This window comes from Hyperoodon ampullatus (assembly GCF_949752795.1).
Source record: "Hyperoodon ampullatus genome assembly, chromosome: 12".
Taxonomy (NCBI): domain Eukaryota; kingdom Metazoa; phylum Chordata; class Mammalia; order Artiodactyla; family Ziphiidae; genus Hyperoodon; species Hyperoodon ampullatus.
Window position 1 is genome coordinate 40,105,648 of NC_136925.1, and position 19,489 is coordinate 40,125,136.

Below are 19,489 nucleotides of genomic sequence, written 5' to 3' on the forward strand. Positions count from 1 at the left end.
GTGATTGGGGCCAAGGGTCGGTGTGATTGTCACAGTGTAGACCTTCAGGCTCCTACACAGCGGCCCTCCCTGCACACTCCCCCACCTCCCCCCTGTAGGCAGCCAAAGTCCTGTTTACAGCAGAAGCTTTTTTATTGTAAACAGCGAGGCCTCTCCCAGGCAGCCCCGATGAACAGGGTGGCCCTGTCCTGGGGTGAGGCAGTCTTCCTTGCAGAGAAGAAGACAGGCAGCCTATCCTCTTCTAGCCCTGGGGCCCTGGCCCCGAGGCCAGCTCGCTGAGCCTGCGTTCCTCCTGGAAGCGGATGAGGGCATCTCGCTGGTTCACCACGTCCACTAGCTTCCTCAGGACCTGGTCCTCAGCCTGCCGGTCAGCAGCTGTCTTCAGGGTTTCTGAAGGGAGGAGGTGAAATTTACTTAGAGAACAGAGAACGGGGAGGGCGGCAGCAGGAGAGGCACAACCTAATCCCGGCCTGTGTGACTTCTACAACCCCAGCTGTTTCCCACTCTGAATTTGGTTTATCAACACTAACAGTTTTCTAGCATTGTTTAGCAGCAACACCACTTTTAAAGGAATCTTTAAAAGTGCGGCTGTGATTGAACTGAAGGCGCGGAATGTGGGCCTGGGGCCCCATCCTCTGGCTTCCTCCAGTTCAAGAAGCAATTCAGAAGGCAGTTCAGCCTCAGAGGTGCTCAGACTAGAGGACTGTTGCCTGGGCAGTATCTGAGATCACGAGGCTTGTGCAAATACCAGCCTCTCCCCACATCCCACCTACCTTCCCGGTTCATGTAGGTTCGCAGTTCTTGGTCCAGCTGCCACTGTTTCTCCTCCAAGTTCAGCTCCTGCACCCTGTGGGGGGCAGGGATAGAAAAGGCACAGGTGGTCTAGGGTGACCAAAGACCTGGCTGTGGGGCCTGGCTCACACGCCATTGCCCCCTCCATCCCAACTCCAACACCCCTTACGTGATCATGAGCTCAGCCTCCTCGGCCACCAGGCTGTTTTTCTTCTGAACAAGCTGTAGCAACTGTTCTAGCCATAGTGCCTTTTGCTGTTCAGGGGAATCTGACAAGAAGGAAGAAGAGGGGCCAGTCAGGCCTCTGAGCAGGGTCACAGGAATCACGGCATGAGGAGCAGAACCTGCTGTGGGCCACAGCCTGGGTAGTCTGGGGGTGCTGGGGGTGGAACACAGGGCCAGGAGGCAGAGGTGTCCTAGGCTCGCTTATCCTCCCCGTCTTCACTCACTGCTCCGGCTCCTCAAAGCCAGCTCCAGCTCCGTGCCCTTGGCCTCCAGCTCCCTCAGGGCGGCCTCGATCTCATTTTGTCGCCGTTGGATGGCCTGAGTACAAGAAAGAAGGCCCAGAAGTCTGCGGATTGCTCAAGAACAGAGTCCCAGAGGAGCTCTGATACCCAGTCTCAGAACTCTTATCCCATTAGAACCTCCGGGAACCCCTAGGCTGCACCTGAGCCTTGCAGAACCGCTTCATCTCCTCTTCCTTAGCACGGCGCAGCAGAGTCCGACGCCACGTTGGGTAACTGTTCATCGTGCCTGAGTTCTTAGCCAAGTTCTGCAGAACCTATGACAGGGTCAGGTGGATAGGGGTTGGGAAAGCTCCATTTGAAAGGGACCAGAAAGACCCTGGGCTGGAAGCGGGATAAGTTCTGATAGAAAAGGTGGAGGCCTAGAGACATGAAAGAGTCAGACTGGGTGAGAAGAAATTCAAGAGACATCTGGGCTCAGAAGAGGCTGGGCCCTGTGGGTTTCTCCCGGGCAGGGGCCGGGGTATGTTTAGTGGATGTGTGCTGGCTTGGGCAGAATAGGTGGCCAGGTTCCTCCCACTCACATGTTCCATGTGTGAGTCCAACGGCACGTCTTCCTCTGCTTCGTCGTCACTGGAGCAGGGACTCGCTTCTTCCTCCTTCTCCATGGCCACAAGAACTGTGCAGAGAAGTGGACATGGGCTGAGATCTGCAGGACCTCCCTCCCCATTCCCCACATCCCTGTCCAAGAATCCGAATACCACCCTCCCATCCCCACCCTGGGCCAGCAGCTACCTTGAGGGCTCTGGACTGGCATTCCCCAGCGCACAAAGCTTCCCTCTAGGGCCTGGTGGGCCAAGACGGAGCAGCTTCGGGGGGGCTTGGGTGGAGGCTCCATTTCCGGGTCAGGGGTGAGATGAAGGGAGGATAACCGCTGGCGTTCTGGGCTGGAGAGGCGGATCAGCCGACGGGGGGGCTGGCTTGGGACAGGACTGGTCCCCTCCTGGGGGACCACGGGAATCGAGGGGCGTGATGGCATGTTACTCTCACTGTGTGTGGGAAGGTCCTAGAAGAGCCACCATATGCTCTGGTCAGTGACCTGCCCGGTGTGGGTTGAGGCAGCCCCTTGAGACAGATGTGGGCCCTGGCGTTCATTCACTTATGCCATCTACTGAACAGTGTCAGGCAGTGTTCTAGATACTTGGGATTCATCAACAAGTAAGACAGGACAGAGATCCCTGCCAACATGCAGTTTACACGCTAGTGGAAAACATTCAGTTACCCCCAGGCAAGGTCTCGGGCTTAGAGAGCCCTTTCCTCTTTCCCAGCCCCCACTTCCACAGCTTTTACCTGACTCTCGGGGCCCCTGTCGCTGCTATCCTCTTTGTGGCCTGGCTGGGGCAGGTGCTGGAGGCAGTAAAAATATCCTGGGAAGGCGGGAGAGGGGAGGAGCCATCAGATGTAGGCAGCCCGGTGACCAGTCAGTTTATCAGGGAAGGTGGGGGTGACAGGCCTCTGCACTGGCTGATAAGTTTCTACCAGCCTCCTGGCTTCTCAGAACCCCACATTTGGGGCTTTGGAGGGGACAGAGGAGACGGAGCTCAGGAGAAGAAAGTGTCATCTTCAGCCTGTTTCTACCTCATGCCCAGCACCCCGGTTCCCCTCCACCTTCAAGCTCCTGGCCCCCCCAAGCAGGGCCAGACCCAGAGTCCCTCTGAATGCCTCCCAGGCCCACTCACCATCTCCTGGGTGCTGCCCGTAGCCACTTGGCCATAATGTGGCCTCACAGATATGGCAACGGAAGCAGCTCCGGTGGAAGAAACGGCCATTGGCACAGAGGCGTTCCAGGATATAGAGGTGTTCCCCACACAGTGCACACAGATCCTCGGCACTGGCCTGCACCAACCCCCAGGCCGCAGGTCAGCGGGAGTCCAAGGCAGCTGCCAAGTTTTTCCCTTCCCCTCCCTGCCCTTCCAAGGCCTCTGCCTGCAGACAGGGCCCCTGTTCTCACCTCCTGGTATTGGGATGGGGGTGTCACTGGTACATCAGGCTCTGGGACAGGTGGCTCCTCAGTACTTGGGGTCTCAGCCTCTACCTAAAAAGGTAAGTGCTCAGGCCCAGAGGTAGAGGGGCAGGATCAGCTGGGGAGTCCATGTGTACAGATGAATAGAAAGGACTGGAAGGGAAAGGGAGTGAGACTAGGAAGCGAGACTGGATGGGGGTGGTTACAAGGAGCTGGGGTGGCGAGCGAGGCCTGGGGGGACAGGATATGGGAAAGAGTACCTCAGGGAAGGGACTGTCCGGCCCCTGCGTGCATTTACCTCCACACGAGGCTTCTTGCCACCAGCATCCTCCCCATTTCCCTGCAAGAAGTCCTACGTTCTGAGCCCCCAGTTTTCCCCTTCCCCCATTCTGAACATCCTCCTCATCACCCCAGGGATCCCCACAAGGAACCCACTGCCCAGGCCAACCCCACCCAAACTCCCCACCTGGGCCCGGGTCCGTTGCAGGGTCCTCTGCAGTTTGCCAAGGAACAGTACAGCGCTGGCAGTGCCCGGGGAGCCTTGGCTGACTGGGCCTGCTGGGAGAATCAGGGTAGATAGGGGACCGATACTGTACCCCCAGAACAGACAGCTATGTGCCAGCCCAGAAGGATAAAGGATACCTCTCCCAGGCTGTCCCTTAGAGGGCGGGAGGGCAGGCGAGTGGGCGCGCACGCATGCACGCACTCTCTCTCTCTCTCTCTCTCTCTCTCCCCCTCTCCCTCTCCCCCTCCCCCCCTCTTCACCCCACCTCATCCTACCCGCCTCCGGGTCACCTGGGTTGTGAGGTGTGCTCTTGAAGGCACTATGGAAGTGGCTGAGGTAGGCAATGAGGCCCAGTGGGTCATTCCCTGCCACCATTGCCTGTGCGGACAACACGGGCGTGATGCCCAGCTCATGCTCTGCCATCTTCAGCGCCCAAGAAGTCGCTTCCAGAGCCCCGACTCCCTGCAGCTCTGAGGGTTCCCTGTGGGGCATCAGGGAGAAAGGCCAGTGGGAGACCAGAACTTGCCCCATGGAAGGGGGAGAGAGCAGGAGGGGAGGGACATCGGGAAAGGGAAGAGAGGGCATAAAGGGCTTTTATTCTCTGTGCTACATACCCGCCCCCCATGACAACAGCATCTGGCCTTGGGGGGCTTCTACCACTCACAAAGCTCTCCGTATTGAATGCATTTGATTCTCATGGGCAGGCAGAGTTAGGCGGGAAATCTATCTCTAGGGAAGCGAAGTGACTAGAGCAGGATTATTAGCAAGGGGTGGCCTGGGACGCAGCTGGGTGTGCTAACTCCTACACAGTGATCGCCCACCATTCCATACTGCCTGGAGAGGGAGGGGCTATCAGGGACCCCCAAGCCCAGTATCTGACTCACAGCAGGGCGGGCTGCAGCCGGTGCACGAGGGCACACAGGGCCAGCCCATCCGCCCAGGAGGAAGACAGGTCGGTGACATGGACCCCTGGGTACCCAGCCGTCTGCTCCTGGCACCAGTGTAGAAGCTCCTCCTGGGTGGCCACCGACCCTGGGAGAGGAAGCTGCGCTGTACTGAAGGCACCGGGGCCCGCAGAGAGAGCCTAGCTGCTGGGTGCGGGGTCTATATGGGAGGGGGAAGCAGGGACCCACGCCTACTGCGCACCAGCCTAACACTCTGTCAGCAGCACCTCCTTCATCCCAGTTTTCTCATTTGAAAACATCTTTCTGGCAATAAAGTAGGGGAATGAATAGAGTGAAACCACTGCGGGCCACAGAGAGGGCAGCAGGCTATGAGCTGAGGGGCAAGGGAGGCCCAGAGACTAAAAGGAGAGGCAGGTTTGGGGTCTGCAAGGCGGGAAGGGGCAGAACAGCCGAGAACAGTGCAGCTCGGCCGCCATCCAGCTGCTGCATCACAGGGGCTAACGTGCTGAAACATGCCGCACAAGTTGGCAAGTGGCTGCTGCTGAGCACCGCACTGCCCTGCACTCCCCAGGAGGCCCCAAACATCCCCACCACCCAGCAGTGCTCCAGCACCCTGCTCCCTGCCGCCAGCATCTACCACTGCTCTGATCATTGGTGCTTGTGCCTCACCGCTTGGTAACTATTTTGGACATGGCCCCGGAGGAAGGCCTGCTCACCAGTGGCCGGCTTTCCTGAGTCTGTCTGGTCACTCGTTCTCCGCACAGGCTCCTTAGCCTCCACGTCATACAGGTCTCGTACCTAAGGCAGCCCCTTTCAGGTCTCCAGGCAGGCGGACCACACACACACCCCCGTCCCCCCAGTCCACGGGGGAGGGGCTGCCTGGGTGGGACTCACCCACAGGGCAGGGACTGGGCAGACCACAGGAGGGAAGGCCTGACCTGCGGTGCGGGAGCTGACCTGGGAAGTCTTGGCGGGCGGTGCCAGGGGTTCTGACCTGACTGGGGGTCACGGCCCGGAGGTTCAGGTTGGGATAGCGGGAGGCTGGGTCCAGCCCATACTGGGCCACATTGCGGTGCATGTTTTCTGGGGATGTCTGTGACAGGAGCTGGTACAAGCTCTCTCTGGGGAGATGAGGGCGGGGTTGGGCGCAAGTGGGAGGGCACCATCAGCACCCACCCCTCCAGAAGTGCCAGGCCTTTCCTTCGTTCTCTTTTCCCTATGCCCCCATCTACTCAGCCAGCACCCCCGACCCTACTCCTGACTCTTGTCCTATACCCAGCCCTGCCCCCACCCCGCCCCCCAACTCCCCAACTCAGGCCTCACCTCTCTGCCAACACCTCTAGGGGCCCAGCGCCCTCTGCCCAGCGCTTCACCATCCAGGCGGCGTCAAAGGCTGCCAAGAAGCCCCGGGCCACTCCAGTGCCCAGGGGCCAGAAGGGCTGCAGGGGCAGGACAGGAAACAGCTCAGGGAGAGTCCAACAAGGGTGTCCACGCCCAGATGACCCCAGGGCCATAGCAGAGGGGGCCCTGACACACCTAGCCACCCTCTGCTCCTCCTTAAAAGAAGCAGACCTTTTTATACCCCCTCCTTCCCACGAGGCTGCTTCCTCCCCCAGCCAGGGAACCCCTGTGCCTCCTCACAACGGGTCCAGAGAGACCCTCCCCAATCAGGGAACACTGACCCCTCACCTCCACCAGGCAGTCCCCAACCAGCCCCAGCAGCAGGCGGGCGCCATGCTTCTCCTGCACCCGAGCAGAGCTCTCTGCCCGCATCATGCTTGTGAAGTCAAAGGCAGAGACGTCGGGCCGCCCGTGGGCATCCTGGGCAAACTCCAGCTTCCCAAGCTTGCCGTGGGTGGCGAAGTCGGCAGCTGCCCGAGCAAAGCGCTGCAAAGCCTTGGGCGCCACATTGGCGCTGCTCAGCAGCCGGTCGGTCTCCGGCCAGTCCTATGTGGCCAACAGATCAGAACCAGCAGGGTCAGTTGGGCCATCACATCCCCTTAGGTGTAGAAGGTACACATCTTGAGGCCCCAGGAATGGGCTTCCCCAGACTACACAGCAGTTGAAGGCTGAGCTGGGAGGAGAATTTGAACGTCCAGCCTCCCATACTCGAGCCCCGTCCTCAACTCTCAGCCTGCCGCTCGCTGGGGGTCCCAGGTCCCACCCTGCCTCCAAGGCCCAGTATCATTACTGTTACCATACACCTGCTTTGGACAAGTCACTGAACTTCTCAGAGCCTGTTTCCCCATCATTTAGATATAACATACCTAACTTCTCAAGGTACTCGTGTGGATTAGGTGAGAAAATGAACATAAAGCTCTCAACAAAGTACCTATCACATAGCAGGTGTTCAACTAGTGCATTCAGCAAATACTTTCAGGGTGCTTACTACATAGCAGGCACCATTCTAGGCACTGGGAATCATCAGTAAACAAGAGACGGACAAAACTCCTGCCCTCATGGAGCTTACATTGTGTAGTTCCGTGGCTGGTATAAGGTGTTTAGCCCAGAATATGATTCAGGTTGCCACGTAAGTCCCAGGGGAGAAGAGCTTATCGAGGTGGAGGAAGTGCCATCGCAAAGAGGATGGACTCCCTCCACACCCAGGGAGAGACTGTGTCCAGGCCTGGCCCCTACCTCCCAGGGCCTACCACCCAGCCCCTCCCTGCCTGGGCCCAGGCCCCACCTGACGCAGCACCCCCAGCCGTAGCAGGCACTGCTTCTTGGCTGTCATCACAAAGTAGTGGGTGTCATCCTTGTAGTACACGATGTTCTCCAGATCAATGCCTGTGGGGACAGGGCATGGTACAAGGATTGTGCCTCCTCATCATGTGTCACCTCTCCAAATACCCCAGCCATGCTTGACCTCTGAGAGCTGGGATCACAGCTCAGCCTGCAGCGGCACCTCTATCCACACACACAGGGGGGCCCGTGAGTTCTGGTGGCACAGTGAACCATCTGTCCCAGGCCCAGGAGGCCAAAAGGTGTGGAGCAAAGTGAGAAACTTGGGTGGCAGCTGGGAGATGTGCACCACATAGTCCACAGGCTTGCAGAGGACAGCCTGGCTTCTCCGACCGGGATGTGCACACTCCAGGGGGCGTGGCAGTGTGAAGCCAAAGTAAGCATAGGGCATCTTCTGGAAGTACCACTTTCATTTTGAATATACAGCGTTTTGTTTTGTTTTGGTTTGGATTTTTTGAATTTTTGAATTTTATTTTATTTGTTTTTTATACAGCAGGTTATATAGCATTTTTATATTAAAGCATATATAAAGAAGCACAAAGCAAAATCCCACGCATTTTGTGAGAGATTTCTAAGACTCATCATGCTGGGTGGCCGAGTGGGGCTATGGCTGCTGAATCCCTGGGGCCTCAAGTTCTTTGCTGCCAAGACCAAAAAGATGGAAAAGTACGGGATTCCTTGGACTGCGGACAGGTCTGAGGGAGAGGTGGGAGGCAGGCCACAGTGAGGCACGAGGAGGGCAAACCCTGTGAGGGTGGTCCTGACCTGTGGCTTTAAGCAGGCTCTGGAAGAAGCTCTGGTTGTAGATCCTGGCCACGCCGCTGATCTCGGGCACCTGTGCCTCTTCCACGGTGCGCCTGTTCACAAAGTTGGCCGTGATGCCAATGGCCAGTTTGCCGCGCATTTCCCGCACTGTGAAGCCTAGAGGTGGGGACAGGGGGGTGGTAGCAGGAGGACAACGGGTGTTAATAGCCTAGAAAGGCCCACAAGGAGCTCAAGATGTTGGCTTCTTTGAGGGAAGGGATCACTCACCTTCAGGGACGAATTTACCTCCAGCTGCAGAGATGAGGACATCAAATTCATAGTTGGCCAGTTGGGCTGGGGGACTGGGCTGGAGCTGGGCACGCCAACCACTCCCTGGGGCAGAGGGTGTGAGTGGCACAAAGGTGTGGAAATCTGAAGGGGCCCCTGTATTCCCAGGACAATCCAGTGAAATAATTAAATAAACGTTTAAAGGGCTTTATGGTTTAGAAAGCAATGACACACTGTCTATCAAATTACACCTTCACAACAGCCATGGAAAGTAGGTAAGGAAAAAAATACTTGGGGGTCCTCAGGAGCAGAGAAGTACTTACCCTTTCTCGGCGGGGGCTGAAGGCCAGTGAAAGTGACACCCCAGTGAATTTCCACCCCCAGCAGTAATGCCACTTTCAACAAAAGCAGCTGAAGTTGCCGGATGCCTGGAAGGGAGAGGACATTAGGAACAGGGACCCCAGGTCCCCCCAGCCTTCCCAAGCACCAGTGTGTACCTGGTCAGAGCCGGAGAAGGTCTTAGACATCACTCAGTCCAACTGCCCATTTTACAGGTGAGGGCCCTGAGTCCTGAAAGCCGCCTGGCTGAAGTGAATCTTATCCACCCTGCCTCTTGGCCGGCCCAGCAGCGGGCCCCGACCCCCTCCACTGGCCTGTCTCTAGGCCCAGGCTCACCCGCCCCTCCAGGCCACCACACGGTGCTCACTGATGTGGTCCAGGGAGCCTGTGCAGAAGCGCCCATAGAACTTCTTGGCGCCGAGTGCCCGAAGGTCATGGATGGTGAAGGGCCAGAGGTGGAGCACGTTGTGGCGAGAGAACTTGGTGCGCTTTTCCACCAGTACCACTCGGGCCCCAAGCATCGCCAGCTCCACAGCAGCCCGCAGCCCACAAGGTCCGGCACCCACCACCAGGCACTGCGAACACACAAGGCAGCATCGGCATGGCATCCGGCCCCTCCTCTGACTCCCCCCACTCTCCAAGCCCCATCCCAGGCACCGCGTACCCACCTTGGTGCTGGTGCAGGCCCGGCCCTGCTGGTAGACAGGCTGGCTTGCTCTCTTGTCCAGCTTGGCCCACAGCGACTTGGCGCTCCAGTAGTTGAGCTGGGCCTTCATCTTGTGGTACTGGGGCAGCCCCCCACCAGGCTCCAGCCCCAGGGCCCTGCATAGCCCCTGGAAGCTGCTCAGCACATCCTGGCACAGCTGGGCCTGCAGGACGCTCTCAAAGTGGGCATGCGCTGGGTTGGTGGAGGTGGGTGAGGCCATGGAGACCTCTGAGGCTCCCAGGGAGGGGCAGGGGCACGTGGCTGCTGGAGAGAAGGAAGGAAGAGAAGGGAAGAGGCTAGAGAAAGGAGGAAGGGAAAAGGCAGGGGAGGAGAAGAAAGTCTGGTACCCCAGGGAGCTCCAGGTCCAGCCCTGACTGGCTCCACTCCTCTCTGCCAGCTGCTCCAGAGACAACTGCTATCCCTTCCACTCCAAGTGAAATTTGCCAAATTTGGAAATGAAAAATCAGCAGTCCTGGGCACAGAGGGCATGCGGAAAGCCAGGGAGCCTCCAGCTCAGCCTTCTTGCTCAGGGATCTCCAAGCCCTGCTTCATCTCTGGGGCCCAGGGGACAGGAATTCTTACCCTGCCTTCTCGGGGCCCTGGTAGCAGGGCACGGGGAATTTCTCGGATGTGAAGAGGGCAGGGTGCCCAGGAAGAGAGCTTTCCGTGCAGTACAGACAGGGACAGGTCTAACACCGGCAACCCCAGCTGCTAGGCACATGTACTGCCCCATGTCACCCCAAGCCTCCCTGTGTCCAGCACCCTCGAGGGACTCAGTGCGACGCTGGGTGTGGGGTGCATCTTATTCCAGGGGCAAAGTTCTCCTCCTTAGCACTGCTCATTACCTCACCACGGGGAGGAGGCGGTCTCTAACCCCGTAGGTTCCACTTCCCACCACCAAAATACTGCAAGGAACAGCCCCAGGATGTTGCATCTGACTGAGTAACACACAACTGGGTCTATTTCTGACTCACTGTGGTCAAAATACTTCCCTTGTGACTTGCCACCGCTCCAGTGGGCCACAGTACGGTTGGGGGACTGGGGGGGCGACAGGGCAGCAGGGTTCGCCCCTCCCAGCTTCCTCTCACTCCCATCGACGCCCCACCCCATCCCTGCATGCTCTCCCAGGAATCTCCCGAGACAAGGCCTCCCTTTGTCCCCTTCTCCCTCGCTCGGGCCCCCACGCAACTTGAGGGGTGTTGGAGAGAGCTTTCTCACGCTGGGACCCGGAGGAATCAGAGGGCACGGGGATTCCTGGAGAACTGCCCACGGGGGAGTTCGGGAAGGTGGGTGGCACTCATTGGGGGCGATCCTTGGGCTGATCCCCCTCACGCTGCTCGGTCGCCTCACCGGTCCCTGCCCGAGCCCAGCGGCCGGGCCGAAGCAGGAGATGAAAATCAACGCCGCAGGTCACCTGGACGGGGGCGGACGGAACGTCAAGAAGGGCAAAGGTCTCTCTTAGGGGGTGGGAAGGAGGAAGACCTCGGCGAAGTGGGGACAGGGGGGACCCAACCTGGAAACCCCAGGACAAATAATGTGCGAGGGGTGGACCGGTCTGGAAGGATGGAGAGGGAGCTGGACCACTGGCAGCGGGGGTCGGGGGTACTCACACTCTAGACCGTACAGTTTGGAGAGGGGCTGAGCAGGGCGGAGGTGCAGAGAGACGGGCCGGACCGGCCAGGCGGAATTCAGGAGCGCCTCGAGCCACATTTCCCCGCATCCCTACTCCTACCCCGGGCCTCCGCGGGCGGGGGCCGCACATTTGGCGCAGCTGGACAACTTACCCGGGGGCTCGGGAGCCCGTAGGGGCCGCTTCCTGCCAGGCGGGCGTCCCAGTCCGGCGGGTTGGGGGACGGGGACGAAGGAAGGGAGGTGGAGGAGGCGCAGACCAAAAGCCGGGATTTCAGGGCTGCGCGCAGGGAGTCGGCTGCCGCACCGAGGCACGCGGCACGCAGAGGCTTTATTCACGCCTCATTAGCATCTCATTACCCGGCGTTTCCCGGCTGGGGGCAGCCAGGGGCCCGCCCATGGCTGCAGGGTGGTGCCCGAGGGCGTGGCGCCACAGGCGCCGCTTTCCGCTTGAGGGCCGGAGACCCGGGCCCCGCCTGGTGGGGGCCGATGAGAAGCGGGTCGGAGGCATCTGGAGCCCTACTGCGCACCCGCGGCTTCTGGCTCCATCTCAGAACCTGCGCCTGAAAGCTAGCGCTTCCCAGGAGGGCGAGGCTACCCGCCCTTGCGCAGTACGTACTGCGCGGCCGCCCCCCCGAGAACTGGGCGGAGAGGGCACCCGGACTGGGCAAGAAGTTTGCAGAAGCTGTTGGATCCATAGGTAGCATCTGCGTCCTCCTCATCTCTCCTACCAGGAGATCCACGGCCCCACGATGGATCCAAGCTCGGGGTCCGCCTCCCCTGCAACCAGTCTGCCTCTAGACCCGGGCTGAGGGCAACTGGCACGGATTTAGAGCCCTGGAAACTCGGCAATCTGCAGCTTCCACAGCGGCATGAGTGAGCGGGCAAGAGGGTCTTGGGCGTGAGGGTACTAGACAGGAGGAAATGAGAGGGGTGTTTGGGTGAGAGGCTAGTTCCCCAATATTCAAGAATGCCTTGGAGAAAGGACCCACAGAGCTGTCAGTGCTGAAAAGGCCTTGAGAGACCTTTGGGATCAACTTCCTTATATTCCCCATAAGGAAACAGCTGAATGTGAAGGTACTCTTCCAAGGTCATTCAACTAGTTAATATTAATAAAACATCAATCTCATTTGTTAAGCATCTACCATGAATATTACCTTAATCTCAGTGATCACATGAGTCCCGCTTTACTGAAAAGGAAACCGAGGGTCACAGAGGTTCTGTGACCCGCAACAAAGTTACACAGCAAGTGGCAGAGCTGGTATGGAGCCCAGGTCTATCTGGACTCCACTACACCAGTGTTGATCCAATGTGACAAATGAAAGGCTGGCATCGTAAGAAGCTGTTTCTTGTTTAGAGGAAGTGACACAATAAACACTAACAAAACAGGAATGAATGGGAGGGTCCTCCCCTTAAGATCCAGGGACAGAAAAGAACTGGTTACCCTATGGCTCTCCCCCTTCTCTTTATTCTCACTTTGCATTTCGTCTGGAAACCCTCTGAGAACAAGCAAGATCTGTATACTTATACTGCTCCCAGCTTGAGCTAAGAAGCAGGCAGGGAAGGGGAAATGCCTGCTCTCTGCCAGAAGAGGCCTGAATTCAGCCAGGTCAGGCTCAGGAAACTAGGACAGCCTCCCAGTTGGACCCGTTCTAGCTCTTGAGTATGACTAGTTGAGTATGACTAGTTATTTGGCTTGAAATCAATTTGCCAAATATCGGACACACCCATATTTAAATACATAGTGTAAGAAGGGTTCTAAAGTCCAGTCTGAATGGGTTACCAGGCTTTTAGAATCACTCTATTTCCCTTTCATTAGCTGATGGTAAATAAGCAGCTGCTCTGATTTAGTGGATTAGCTGAGGCCCAGCAGGGGCCCTTGACTCAATGACTTGTGGTCTCAGCCAAACAGGGTTATGTGGCTCTCTGAATGGCAGATGGTAAAATTTGTCTTTAAAAAAGATCACAGAACAATAATGACTTCATCAATGCTTAAAAAACAGCTGACTTGGGAGTTTCACTTTATGTTAATTAAAGATACACAGTGGAGCAAAGATCAATGGGGAATATATTGCTTTGTAATCTAGAAGATCTGGCCAGATGCCAGCTTTGCTTCATACAAACTTACATAACCTTGAAAAGTCACCAACCACCATGCTTCAGTCTTAAATCCAAATGGAGGCAGTTTAATTACTCAACCTCATCAACCCATTTTGATTCTAAAATCCTATTATTCAATGTTGGTGACTCTAAGAAATGTATAGTCCAGAAGGCCCAAAACAAGTTCTATTTAGATTTTCTTCAAAAAAAAAAAGACTTCTAATAAAACTAAAAGAATTATTATTTATCTACAAGTGTTTCTATTCTTAATTAGAATCTTGAGTCATGATCCACATTATATGTGTATATGAAACTAAAAATACTGGCACAAACACACTGGCTAATTCATATTGGGTCAAATAAGTGGTTGATACATGCAAAGTCAGTTTGTGGTTTTCTGGTCATGCGGCACAGCTTGTGGGATCTTAGTTCCCTGACCAGGGATCGAACCCGGGGCCTTGGCAGTGGAAGTGCCGAGTCCGAACCACTGGACTGCCAGGGAATTCCACAAAAAGTTAGTTTTAAAAGAATCACATTCTAGGGCTTCCCTGGTGGCGCAGTGGTTGGGAGTCTGCCTGCTAATGCAGGGGACATGGGTTCAAGCCTTGCTCTGGGAGGATCCCACATGCCACAGAGCAACTAGGCCCGTGAGCCACAACTACTGAGCTTGCGCGTCTGGAGCCTGTGCTCTGCAACAGGAGAAGCCGCGATAGTGAGGGGCCCGCGCACCACGATGGAAGAGTGGCCTCCGTTTGCCACAACTAGAGAAAGCCCTCGCACAGAAACGAAGACCCAACACAGCAAAAATAAATTAATTAATAAAACTCCTACCCCCATCTTCTTTAAAAAAATAAAAGAATCACATTCTAATGTTTTTGCAAATAATCACTCCAGCAGTGGCCTAGGTCAAAACCCTGAGCCATTAAAACAGGATCCCTTTCCTCTAATCCACATCATGTTCTGTCTTCTTGCAATGCCATCCTTACTTCACCTCCTAACCTTTCATCTCCTGAGCCTGGAGTCGGAAACTAGATCCCTAGCACTGCAGGTGATGGTTCTAAGCCACCCTATATATGACTTTACACCTGTAGGTCAGCGTGTTCAAACACCACAGCCATGGTCCTGGGTCAGGAGCCATGGCTGCAGTGTAACCAGGCAGACACAGCTCCTAATGTAAAAATAATTATCAGCTGAGACCAAAGTGTAGAGTGCTGTGGACAGATATGAAAGTGTGGCTTGATTGAAATCAGAGGGTCAGGGAGTATTAGAGGAAGCGACACTTGAACTGAATTCTGACAGACGTGCAGACGTTAGTGAGACAGAGAGTAGGGGGCAGAAACCTTTCAAGCCTGAGAAACTGCCTGCCTTAAAGCCTAAGGCAGGAAGTTGCTGGGTATGTTTGGAGAACAGCCAGGAAGACAGTGTGGCTGGAAGTGAGAATGGGGAAGGGACCCAAGAGGAAGATGGGTTAGGGATTTTATTCTGAGTGCAGTGGGAAACTGCAGGATTATAAGCAGAGATAACGATCGTATTTGCATTAATAACATGATATCCACACACTTAGCAAGGCACTCTGCTTGATGCTAAGGGCACAATGGTAAGCCCAGATAGATCACCATTTCCAGCAGAGAGAGGGGTGGGGGAGGGGAAGAAAGGCAGGCCTTGGCAGGAGTCCAGGCAAGAGGATATGGTGATGGTGTAGCAGTTGGGATTGAGAAGTGGATGGACTCAAAATATAGTTTGAGATGAAACTGACATAACTTGATGATGGACTGGGAGTGGGGTGAGGAGAGGCCCATCAAGAATGACTCCCAGCCTTCTCTCTTGGCTAATAAGAGTGAGCGAATTGAAAATTTCAGTTTCTCTTTCCTCTATATGCCCCTTTTTATTCAAATACCTTCCCCAGAAGTCAAAGTGTGATGATTTCATAGACTCCGAGATAACACAAGGGACAAAGATTAAAAATACAAATACGTTCAAGATCTGTTTACTTTCCTATATTTTTGTTATGAGAGTACTTTCATACTTCAAACATTAAGATTATAGGAAAATCTGTCCAGAAGCCACTTAGTCATACTAGAATTATCTATGAGAGGTAGATTTTTAAAATGTAAACATTCTTGTTTATAACCCTAATTTAGCCTAAGGAAGCTTCAGTTTAACTTTTCATCTAACAAGGATAAAATACAAATGAACTAAAACCAAGAGCCAAACTATTTTGGAAAATCTTCAAATCCATATTTTAAATCTAATATTATGGATATTAATTCAAAATAAATAATATATCTATGCTCTAAGACCGGGGAAGTTCCCTGAGCTCTGCTCAAATTTTTCCCTTTCTACATAGTAGTAGAAAAGGATACAGTAGTATTTTTCACTTACATTAAAAAAGAAAAAAGCTAACATCTCTTGCTAATGTTACCTAAACTTGTTACCTAAAAGCTTTCCTACTCTGGTACATTTCCAGTGAGAATGGTGATATGTACATAGAGTCCTGTCAACTTAAGTGTTTGTTGCTTAATTATGTGTAAAGAATTTGAAAGCAAGATAAACTATTGCAGTGACATTCCGGCTTCTTTTAGAGGTCATTCCTTTATACCTGCTGTTTACAAAAGGCAAGGGGGATTTTTTTTTTTTTAGAGGTAATTCCTCCAAACCTGCTCTTTACAAAAACAAGACAAAGCATTTTCTTTCAATTCTTGAGAGTTTAGGCTTATTTTACTTTGGAAACTGAGGATGAAATTTTACCTGAGTACTTGTAAGGGTAACAAAAATAAAGTAAATCTGCCCAAAATATAAAATATCCTCAATCATAAGTTTAAAAAAAGTTCAAACAGAAGTTCAGGTTAGTTAAAGCATTTTTGCTTTAGTAGTAACTTTCAGCCAATTGGTAAATTTCAATTAAGCTTTAAATGAATAGTAGTAAAATACTGACCTGAGTATTATTAATATGGTAGTTACTGCATTTCTGTAGAAAGATTGTAACTTTTACTATTATTGTTCTATGTAAAAAGTTTATGATTGTATGCTAAAATTTCAGACACAGACCCTCAATTTTAGTCAAAAAGGTTCTATTACATAAAGCAGATCATATGTAAAGAGAAATCCAGCTTAAAGTTTCAAAAGGCTGATGGTATTAATCCCATCTGGTGGAAGCAGCCAACCCTGTGCCCCAGTTCTGGCTCTGCCACTTACTGTGTGACCTCAGGCAATGGACTTCATCTGTTGGGGCCTCAGTGTTCTCATCCATAAAATAGGCATAATATTACCTCATAGGAATGTCATGAGAATTAAGTAAAATAAGATTGTGCTGCAAATGGGTTACAGGTGTGTCCCAGACACTGCTTCCCGCCTCACTCCAGCTGCCGTTGTTACTGGCTGAATTGTGTCCCCCCCTACCAAATTCATGTTGATATCCTAACCCCCAGTACCTCAGAATATGACTGTTTGGAGGTAGTGCCTTTAAAGAGGTAACTAAGTTAAAATGCGGTCACCGGGGTGAGCCCTAATCCAGTATGAGTGGTGTCCTTATAAGGAAATTAGGACAAACACAGAGGAAGCCCATGTGAAGACACAGGGAGGAAAAGATGGATGGGAGGCCTCAGAAGAAACCAATCCTGCCAACATCTTGATCTGACTTTCAGCCTCCGGAATTGTGAGAAAATAAATCTCTGTCGTTTAGGCCACCCAGTCTGTCGTATTTATTATAGCAGCCCTACCTAGCAAACTAATATGCCAGTCATGGCCAGAGGTGCTTGGAGTCCTCTAACTGAAGGGTACTGTATAAGTCTTTTTTGTGCACCATGATATGGAAAAGGTTTCAGAAGCCCTAAGATACAGACCTAACACACCTGGCTTTCCTCCTGGCCTATAGTAAAGACTCAATATGTGCCAGATATTGTTATTATTCCAATTTATGAAAACCTAGGTGTAAGCATCTATAATGAGACTCTCATATTCCTCAGCATCATTTAACCGGTTGCTCACATGTACAACACAAGAACCAAATGCAGAAAAATACAGAGGAGAGGTAGAAAGAGGAGTTTCAAGAAACACAGGGCCAAGCACAAGAACAACAGCTCATTTTGACGGCAAGGGCTCAAGTCTTCCCAAGGCTAGCCCTCTACTGACAGAAAACCAGAGATTCACCTGCAAAAGTGACAAGGTCGTTTCAGCAGTCTGAAAGCATAATATTCTACTAATCCCCATAAAGTACAATTTGTATTTCTGCACTTGTTAAAGCAAGTATTTAAATTGTGCAAGCTTAGTACAAAATAGGTTGTAAAACAATTAGCCAGCAATTTCTCAGACACGATAGAAACATTTTTACGTACATGTTTCCTTTGGGTGCAGTCACTGAACTTTAAAATTGAGGATGCCACCCTGGCGGTTAAGACTCCATACTCCCAATGCAGGGGGCACAGGTTTGATCCCTCGTCGGGGAACTAAGATCCCGCATGCAGCTCAGCGTGGCCAAAACAAACAAAAAAAACAATGAAACCGTAAAATTGAGGATTTCCTTCAAAGGGACAGAATGTGTATTTGGAACACAGAAGAGAGGCTTGATTTATAAAGCTATCCTTTTCTCACTTCCCTTTGACGGCTTGGTCAGATAACCCAGAACTCTTCCAGAAGAGATTTTTATGGCTGAGACTGGCTCTCACGCTAGAGATGGGTAGGCCTGTGCCACAGGAGCCACTAGCCACCTGTGGCTACCAAGTACTCACAATGTGGCTAGTGTGACTGAGGAACTAGGTTTTATTTTTAATTAATTCTAATATAAATTTAAAAACTGATACTTGTTTCAGTTATTGGGGAAAAAATTATGTCTGAAACTACTTGAATATGTGAATCTAGGTTTTCAACTGTAAATTGTATAAATCCTAAAAACAGATCAAGTGTGTCCCATGAACATTAGCATCCAAACTGAGTGTGCAGTAAATGTAAAATACACACCAGATTTTGAAGACGTAGTATGAAAAAATGAATGTCAAATATTATATTTTAATATTGAATATTTACATGCTGAAATATTTGGCACATGTTGGATTAAATAAGCGATTTTATTAAAATTAATCTCATTGCTTTCTTTTTATGTTTTTAACGTGGCTACTAGAAAATTTTAAATTACACATGTGGCTCACATTACATTTATCTAAGCGCAGAGGCAGACTGTCATAACGCTAGTTAAACTTGACTTGTAAATAGTCATATGACCATACTTCCTGAATAATTATCCGGCTACCCAGAGTGAGTAGTTAAGCATTTATCTGCTTTAATACTATATATCTCCTGGAGAAAATGTGGGCCAGTAGGCTTTGAAAAGCTGGTAAAAACACTGCACTTTAACAATAAGGTTAAGGTAAATAGTTTAAATGACTAAAGTCAAGAACCTGAAATAATATTTAGGGCATAAGTGTACTTGTAAAAATTATCTCTCTAGTCAGGCCTAACTTAACATACCTTGGTTGACACATATAAGATAAATCATTTATGAATTTCTGTATTATATACAATAAAATATACTTTGCTAGATATGTTAGAAAACTGCTTTCATCTTCTCTCAAACCTTAACAATTCTATATTACTTTAACCTCCCAACACTTATTTGACTCAGGTGGAAATCAAAGATCTCTAAAACAAAGAGTGACTGACATGAAGATCCTGTTAATTTTAGGGGCGATTACCCCTACTCTCCACCAGCATTGTTAATTAACATACACTAGTGCCCACCTTTTCTCAAAAATCTTCTACCAGTTTACTTGAGAGAAAGTGGTCAGCGTATTCAATAAAATAGGCTGAGCTGGAAAAAACTTAACCCAAACATAATTTAATCTTCTGACGATTATTTAAAATCACACAACTACAGGCACACGCTGGCTACTAAGTCTCTGAGGCCTAAAATTATTTTTAAGATTAGGAGAATTTACTTTTAAAAATTATGTGTCGGGCTTCCCTGGTGGCGCAGTGGTTGAGAGTCCGCCTGCCGATGCAGGGGACACGGGTTCGTGCCCCGGTCCACGAGGATCCCACGTGCCGTGGAGCGGCTGGGCCCGTGAGCCATGGCTGCTGAGCCTGCGCGTCCGGAGCCTGTGCTCCGCAACGAGAGAGGCCACAACAGTGAGAGGCCCGCGTACCGCAAAAAAAAAAAAAAAAAATTATGTGTCTATTTTGTGAGATTTAACCTACTTTGCAATAAAAATAGATTATAAGTTCCTATCTAAAAAGTTATCAGACACAATACATAGATCA

The 19,489-nt window shown here is 52.0% G+C and overlaps 1 protein-coding gene across 2 annotated transcripts; it reads right to left on the reverse strand.

The window, feature by feature from the left end:
- Positions 1-113: 113 nt before the first annotated feature.
- On the reverse strand, positions 114-9,728 carry MICAL1 (microtubule associated monooxygenase, calponin and LIM domain containing 1; the record flags this gene model as incomplete). 2 transcript variants are annotated; one of them, XM_079716861.1, is made up of 24 exons in its annotated part: positions 114-390; positions 774-847; positions 962-1,061; positions 1,242-1,335; positions 1,460-1,573; positions 1,841-1,935; positions 2,052-2,322; positions 2,607-2,683; positions 2,996-3,152; positions 3,268-3,351; positions 3,578-3,619; positions 3,746-3,834; positions 4,075-4,265; positions 4,669-4,816; positions 5,406-5,487; positions 5,684-5,810; positions 6,013-6,128; positions 6,379-6,636; positions 7,376-7,476; positions 8,197-8,352; positions 8,464-8,568; positions 8,787-8,891; positions 9,170-9,377; positions 9,471-9,728. In XM_079716861.1, 24 exons carry the CDS (start codon positions 9,726-9,728, stop codon positions 242-244), a joined length of 3,201 nt encoding a protein of 1,066 aa, XP_079572987.1. In that variant the 3' UTR covers positions 114-241. The 2 variants fall into 2 exon arrangements, with proteins under 2 accessions (XP_079572987.1, XP_079572988.1); XM_079716862.1 differs by lacking the exon at positions 6,379-6,636.
- Between the last annotated feature and the right edge of the window lie 9,761 nt (positions 9,729-19,489).